Source organism: Poecilia mexicana, unplaced genomic scaffold, assembly GCF_051168715.1.
Source record: "Poecilia mexicana isolate PSO_F unplaced genomic scaffold, ASM5116871v1 scaffold_16, whole genome shotgun sequence".
Classification (NCBI taxonomy): Eukaryota; Metazoa; Chordata; class Actinopteri; order Cyprinodontiformes; family Poeciliidae; genus Poecilia; species Poecilia mexicana.
This window is the reverse complement of record NW_028263385.1, coordinates 16836445-16843432: the sequence shown is the minus strand read 5'-3', so window position 1 is coordinate 16843432 and position 6988 is coordinate 16836445. Positions and strand designations below refer to the sequence as shown.

At 37.8% G+C, this 6988-nt stretch overlaps 1 protein-coding gene across 1 annotated transcript; it reads right to left on the bottom strand.

Moving 5' to 3' along the window:
* Positions 1 to 657: 657 nt before the first annotated feature.
* ino80c (INO80 complex subunit C) lies at positions 658 to 3728 on the bottom strand. Its single transcript, XM_015008465.2, has 5 exons — positions 3412 to 3728; positions 2319 to 2432; positions 2109 to 2220; positions 1926 to 1993; positions 658 to 1837 (listed from the first exon to the last, which is right to left on the bottom strand). Exons 1-5 carry the CDS (start codon positions 3598 to 3600, stop codon positions 1706 to 1708), a joined length of 615 nt encoding a protein of 204 aa, XP_014863951.2. The 5' UTR covers positions 3601 to 3728; the 3' UTR covers positions 658 to 1705.
* Positions 3729 to 6988: the final 3260 nt, after the last annotated feature.

The following is a 6988-nucleotide window of genomic DNA, read 5'->3' as shown; positions in this document are numbered from 1 at the left end:
GGCACTCAAAGGCAAAATTCTAGCTTGTTTTTGCAGAAATAATGACGTATTTCACTGAATTATGCTGAAGATAAATATAAACTTTGCAAACTACCACAGAAATTAGAGCCTGATCATTTTTAGAGGGTAAACTTACAAATTCAGAGGGAGAACAAGTATTTATTTTACCCACTGTGTAAGGTTTAGGATACACAGGGATTCCAAAAATTTTGCAATATGCTTTGTTAAAACAGCACTCTGTGCTAACTAGTCAGCCATGAATAAAAAGGACAAATAAATCCCAAAATTATCTTTGTGTATTTATCTCTATATTTGCATAAAAGGGATCATCCTCATGAGAAACACTGCTCTCTTTCATTCTGGCCCCCGGCTAATGTGATTAATGACACAGTCTCACCGTACGAGTCAGAGAGCAAATTCTACAAATAGGTGAACCTGTGGAGATTAACTAAGTGACGAGTTGAATTTTCTGAGGAAGCTGAAAATAACTTTGTCGTGGGTAACTGCAATGACAATAAAGTATTCTTCTATAACATGTTGAACCAGTGATATATTTTAACACAACAAATAGTGAGTTATTTAATATAAAGGTTGTTTTTAATAACAGAACTTATTAAAACATCACCAAAAACTGAGGAAAGCAGCTATTCCAACAGGTTTTTATACACCGACTTTATTCGTGCTCAATATATTTTACATATAATAGCCTGCATCACCTTCAGCAACAAAACCGTTACCAAGCACTTCTAAGGTAATCAACGTTGTTAGGATCTTTTCATTAGAAATATATGACTTCCTGTTTTCCTGAGGTAAAAACATGCCAGTCATTTGTTTTAGCTTTTGGCAGCGAGGCTGGATGAGAATCAACATTTATCTTGTTTACATGCAAAGTTTGGAGGATAGTCAGGAAAGTACAAAGACTTTCTAAAGCTCACTACAATCACTGAAACGAAACTGCAGAAAACAAAGTCTTCGTAATATGCATTAGATGCTATGTTGGTTCTTTGAGAGGCATTTTAACAAAAAGTATTTTATGTCCAACAATCACAAACGTAAACCTGGAGATTGCCAACCTCTGCTAGGGTTTTAACTAGAACCGTGTGCTTTTGAGAGATGAGGGTAAGAGTGGACACACTCCAGATGGGTCTAGCATGAAATCCAAACATGAACAACAGGAAAAGGGCCTAATGCCCACTGTTAAGTACGACAGAGGATCTGTCATGCTGTGGGTCTCTTTTTTAACCAAAGGCTCTCTGATCCTTGTTGGAGTGTATGAACATAAATGAAACTCTAACAGGAGCACTACCAAGCGGAGCCATTCTAATTTTCCAAAGTTTAGCAAGTACTTACTGGAAAAACACCTTATCGCACTTAAGGAAATGTGCGCACTTTTGCTGAGCTTTAAATTTTTCTGTGCCACTAATAAATTAAAAATGTTTGCTGGATATTCTCTGTTGGAATCACTTCAGACAGTCTCAGAAACCCCCAAAAGATTGACTAGAACAGATTAGAGTAACTCACAGTCTTTCTTCTTCTGTGTTATCAGTAATAACTCTGACTGCCGTCTTCGTCACTGCAGTGCAAAAGTTCAGCAGCAACTTCCTGCGGTCCCACATTCATGCCTTGTTCCTCTGCTGCTACGTCCGCTGCAGCGAGTCCATCTCTGGTTGCAACAGGGTTTTAAACTTTGAGCTTTGCTCGCCGGTCACGGCACGATGCACGTCGCCTTTCGAAGGGTCAGGTAGCCTGTAACCACATCGGTGGGAAGGAGACGGATGTAGGAGAATTCTTCAGATGATGTGAAGCGCAACTTTGTCTGTGGATCTGTGTAGTTTGCCTGGAGAGATGCATTCGATTGTGGTCAGATTTTGCTTTCGACAAGAACTGAATAAAGTTATGTTGTCGTTGGTTGACTGATTACTTACAGGTAGGCCAGAGATGTCTGAGTATTTCTTTGCTGGTTTTAAAGAGGGAGGAGCATCGATGTTGTAATCTGAAACCGTAGAAGATTTAAAAAATTTAGTAGTGATTTGAGCCAAGACATCTTTCAATTATTAAACTATTGGCCAGCTTTATTTAGCATGACTGCTTTAACTTATTAAACTCACAGTTGGGATCACTGAGCTTCCAGGGTAAAGTCCGCTCCAATGCCAGAATCTGTTTAAGATTTTTCCAAGTCCTGTTCTTTTTGCCGGCTGCTGCTCCACCAATCCCTGAGTGCTGCCGAAATGAACGCGGAAAACAGAAGAAATGCAGAGAAACTGAACGAGAAGTAAAAGGAGGGGATAAATGTAATCCAGTTGACTGACGGCACTCACCATAAATGTGTTGTCTTTGAAAGGAGGAGCCTTTACGACAGTCTCTGTAGTGGTCGGAGTGCTGTCCACTGATCCCACTGTCTTCATCTCCACCACGGTTTCGACTGCAGTTATCTGAAGACATACAGGTGCCAAACATGTTGAATGGTCTATTACATATTAATGTTAGATGCTGTTTAGATCTCTTATTAGGACTTTAATCTACTTTATAACAAGAGATTTTGTAGCCAAAACCAATTTTATCTCGTTATTTTAAAAACTATAAAATATTAAATAATAGTGTATTAAATTTTGCATAAAATTACTGTTTATCTCTGCATCACTGAAAATCTAGTTAAAGTAAAACCCCCAAACTTTGGGACAAATATACTCAGAAATAAATCCCTGCAAAAAGAATAGCGGCATACTTCTTTAACAAGACCAATGATAACTTATTAACCGTTTTTTTCTTATTATTCTGCCCACAATAACTTTAATTCTGCTTTCTAGATGAAAAAGAACAAAGAATCATCATCTCAGGCCGGCTTTGAGTGAACAGTTAAAGTGCTGAAAATACTTTTTTTCTGCTCACTCAATGCATCAAAACTAAACACATTCGTCATTTTTCATCTATAAATACATCAACCAAGAACAGAAATCAATCTGAATGTAAAACCAGCTAAAGCTTAGTCATTCGCCATCATGCATAAATGGGATAATCTTAGAATTACAATTTTGTGTTGGAAAATACTGATACAATGGTTCAATGTTAAACCATTGTGGAGGACACACAGAAAAGGAAAGAGGACACAGAAAAGATGGATCCATCTAAAATCAACTATAAAAAATAACTCTACAAACAGAACTGAAAGGGGAACTCCAATATTTTTAGCAAGCTAGATTGTGACGAAGGGAAATATTTCCTGAAAAATACTGTCATCTTGTGAGAAAATAAAGTATGATTAAGTCTTCTCAAAACTGCTGAAGACTTACTCGTGTATTGTATACCATTTAACTCCATTCATTCATTTAACATGACTGGATTAGGTTAAAGTTTGCTTATATGAATGCGTAAGTAACGGGATAATCTCCGAATGTGAGTCACTGGTTTTACCTGCGTCTGTGTGGCTGGTGTGACTGTCAGCGGGGGTTTCTTCTTTTTGCTGCCGCTGATGCTGCTGTTCACTGCGGCCTGCTGAACGCCTGAAACCGCCGGGCTGCCTGGACGCTTCTTCCCCCGGACAGCCGCAGCACTTGTGGTCGGAGGTTGCGCCTTCACCGTTATTGGGATTTGGGATGCCATTTTGACTAAAATTGCAATAATTGAATCAAATACTGCCACTGCGAACCAACTTTTCTCTGTCCAAACTTAGCATTAGCTCACTGTCATCTTGATAGTAAACAGTACCTAACCCGGATGTAGAGCATATATACTTCCGGGTAAAAGGGGGCAGCTTAAATATTGTCAAATAAAGTGGAAAATGTTTGCCAGCTTTATTTACTTACTTTATTTCTAGGGGAGAGGAAAAGCAATAGCAAAGATACAAATGGACAAATGCGAAGTGGCTAAATTATGTCTAATGTGATATTACTAGGGGCATGTAGGTGGAGGATATATGGAACATTTTAATGTAAATTTCCCGCTTTTACGAGGTACAATTTTAAGCTCAGTTTAGGTGCAGACAAAATTAAAATTGAGAATGACAAATGCTCATAAGAAAACAAAATGTTGTTCACGGATTGATGCTGCCACCATGTGTTTGCAGGGAGTAAAGCATCCAAAGAAAACAACTTCTGAATGCAGATAAATAAATAACAAATAATTAATTAATAATTAAATAATTGTATTGCTGAACACATATAATAAGGCTTCATATATGTCAGAATATCTTACAGTCAGCAAGGAGCTTTTAGTAAGAATCTTTTCTTCTTTTCTCTTTCTGCACTGAAAAGCTTTTTTCTACTCAAAAGCCAAAGCTTTTTTTTTATTGTTCAAAGTGCAAAGTAGTCTTGTTCAGAGGTACACTTTCAATAAATAAAATAAAAAAGTCTTTAGAAATTAATACTGAATATAAGTCCAAATGTAAGTGATTAATATGTAGCAGAAACAAAAATATATCTACATTCTGAATGTTGCTAACAGTTATTTATCATTTTAAAGCTACACAAAATGGGCCAGATTGCTAATCTGAATCAAATGAGTTTTTGAATATAAATATATTCCAATCTGTGATCCCTGCAAAAAATGTTTGCATTAAATTCCCTGATGATATACTCTTAATGCCTTTCTTATAACTCTCAGAAATACAAAAGCCTTTAGAAAACCAATATTATAACCAAGCAAAGATCCTCAGATGTTGTTAGCTAATGTTAGCTATATTGTTTATTCACTACACTGGAAGAGAAGTCTTTCAGTGGCTCAAGGTGCAGTATGAGGTTAAGTGTTTCCTCACAAAGTCCAGACACATTACATTCATCTTGGGTTTATTGGCCCCTTGTGATTCCCCAGTAGGTGTAAGTTTTCTCCACTGCGTGTCTCTGTCATGGACTGACATCCTGTACAGGATGTACCGCTGAGCTCATCTGCTGGCTGCTAGACGAACCCTCTTGTGTCAATGAACAGAGCAAAATGTTTGTACAAAACTTATGTTTTTTATTATAAATTTTAATGGTTCTATGTTCCTGGAAAATACACAATCCTTTAAGTTTCTGCTAGATTTAACTGTCTACTTGGAAAAAAATCAGTTAGAAACCAAGGTGTATTATAAAGTCAGCGAGCCAACCAGAAACTGATACTGTTTTTTTTTCTGCTTTTGTCTTAGCCTGGAATGTTAGTATCAGATAAAAAAAAATCTTTATAAGAGTTAAGAAACTGGCCAGAGCTCTGCAGATAACACCTTTTTCTTCTTTGTAGTGAGTATTAAAAAAGTTTAAGTTGCTTATTTAAATCTCTGGACTCACTCAATAATTTATTTCAAACTTTTCATCTGATTCACAATCTGAAAAAGCAGTTAGTCATAAATTATTTAACCATAGCACCGGTATTTGGGATTCTTCTGCTTCATCAATTATTATTTTGCAGAAACAATATAATTTGAATTACAAAATTTCTTATTAAGTATACAAGTCTAGGGAGTGTCATTTCTTGCACGTGTCCTTGGTAAAAGAGAGCATGTATCAGCAGATTATAACATGCAAATAAAAATTATGTCCTTCCAAGATTAGTGTGCAACACAACTGTTACACATCAGAAAACTGATTTTAAAGGCACAATAATCAAACTGAGGTTGAAATCTTCTTACTAAGCAAACAGCCTAAAATAAAAGATAAAAATATGTTTTATTTATATAATACGCTTTATCACATAATATTAGTTGGCTGGTTATGTTGCAGTGACCCAGCATTATGAACTTATGAACCATGTTGTCCTATCTGCCTGCATGGGAGTCTGCAATGGATCTGTGTCCTACAGGTTTTAGATGCCGACACAGTTCGTTAAAATGGCTGAATTATCTCATTAGAGTGTGATCAGGTCTAGCAAGGGCCCGACAGTAAATCATTGCAATATTCATGTGTGTTGAACCAGAAAACAAACTAAAACAAGCAGGATTCTTGCTACCAGGGAATGACTCTGGACTCCTCTGCTGCAGGTTTTTGGAGAAGACGCTCAGACCGATTCAGGACGGCTACTGTGGGCTTAATTCTCGTTAAGAGATGGTAGACCTGATTTTTACACTTGCGGAGTTGCTAAAGGGTCAAAGGAGTTTTGGTTGTTCAGTCCATATGTGTTTTGAGGGTCTGCAAAGACCTTCAGACCAATTCTGATGTCCCTTGAGACATTTTTTGTTGTTCACTTTGCCGTGGATGTTTTTAAGAGCTATCTGGTCCTTGTACACACTGAGCGCTGTGTCCACATTCTCGGCACATCGTCAGTGACTGTTCCAAAAGAAGTGTTGGGCTCTGCTTGTTTGTGGTGTAGTTAGACTTGGTCTGAAGGTGTAGTTGTATTGAGGACTGTGTCTGGTTTGAGAACTCCAGGCTTTCATCTTTGTTTTTTCAAATAAATTGGTTCTGTCAGCATATTGAAGCAAAGATCTTGAGCCTACACTAAAGACATTCAGAGCCACGCATGACAATGACATCCTCTAAGCCCAAGGCCATGGTTCTCAACCAGAAAAGCATGGGTTCCTTACAGTTGGGGGATATCTTTGCCTCATAAGATGAGTAAAATGGTGGAAATGGAAGTAAATGTCCTGTTTTGGTCCAATTTAAGTTGAGTACCAGTCATGAGTCTGCTGGCGTTGCTCTTGGTTTTCCTCTGATATATTAAAGTTACATGGTTATTCCATTGTCATATTGTCACAGCAGTTTCATGCAGACATCTTTGAGGTTGAGTGCCTGTAGCTAATCTATTCGTCTACACTGGCCCAAAGGGAGGAACCTGTCATCGTTCAGTCAGCCCTCACAACACTCTGTGACATCCAAATTCAACACACAGGCTTCTGAGCAGTTGAGAACAACTTAATTAACTCTGAGAAGCTGATATCCTGTTAAACATATTGTCACAGGGAAACCGGCTGATGCACAGAGGCATTCCTGCTACTCTTATTTCCTAGTCATTCTGGTGTCTAGAGGACTGTTGTCACAAAGGGGAATGTTGATCCAGGGGAAGGAGTTTCTAAATGTTTCAT

Excerpts from the sequence above, each read along its gene's own strand:
- ino80c (XM_015008465.2), bottom strand. The coding sequence starts at position 3,600 with ATGGCATCCCAAATCCCAATAACGGTGAAGGCGCAACCTCCGACCACA. Across the intron at positions 2,433-3,411 it reads CACCAGCCACACAGACGCAG|ATAACTGCAGTCGAAACCGT; the intron begins GTAAAACCAGTG and ends GTATGTCTTCAG. Across the intron at positions 1,994-2,108 it reads GAAGCTCAGTGATCCCAACT|ATTACAACATCGATGCTCCT; the intron begins GTGAGTTTAATA and ends CTACGGTTTCAG.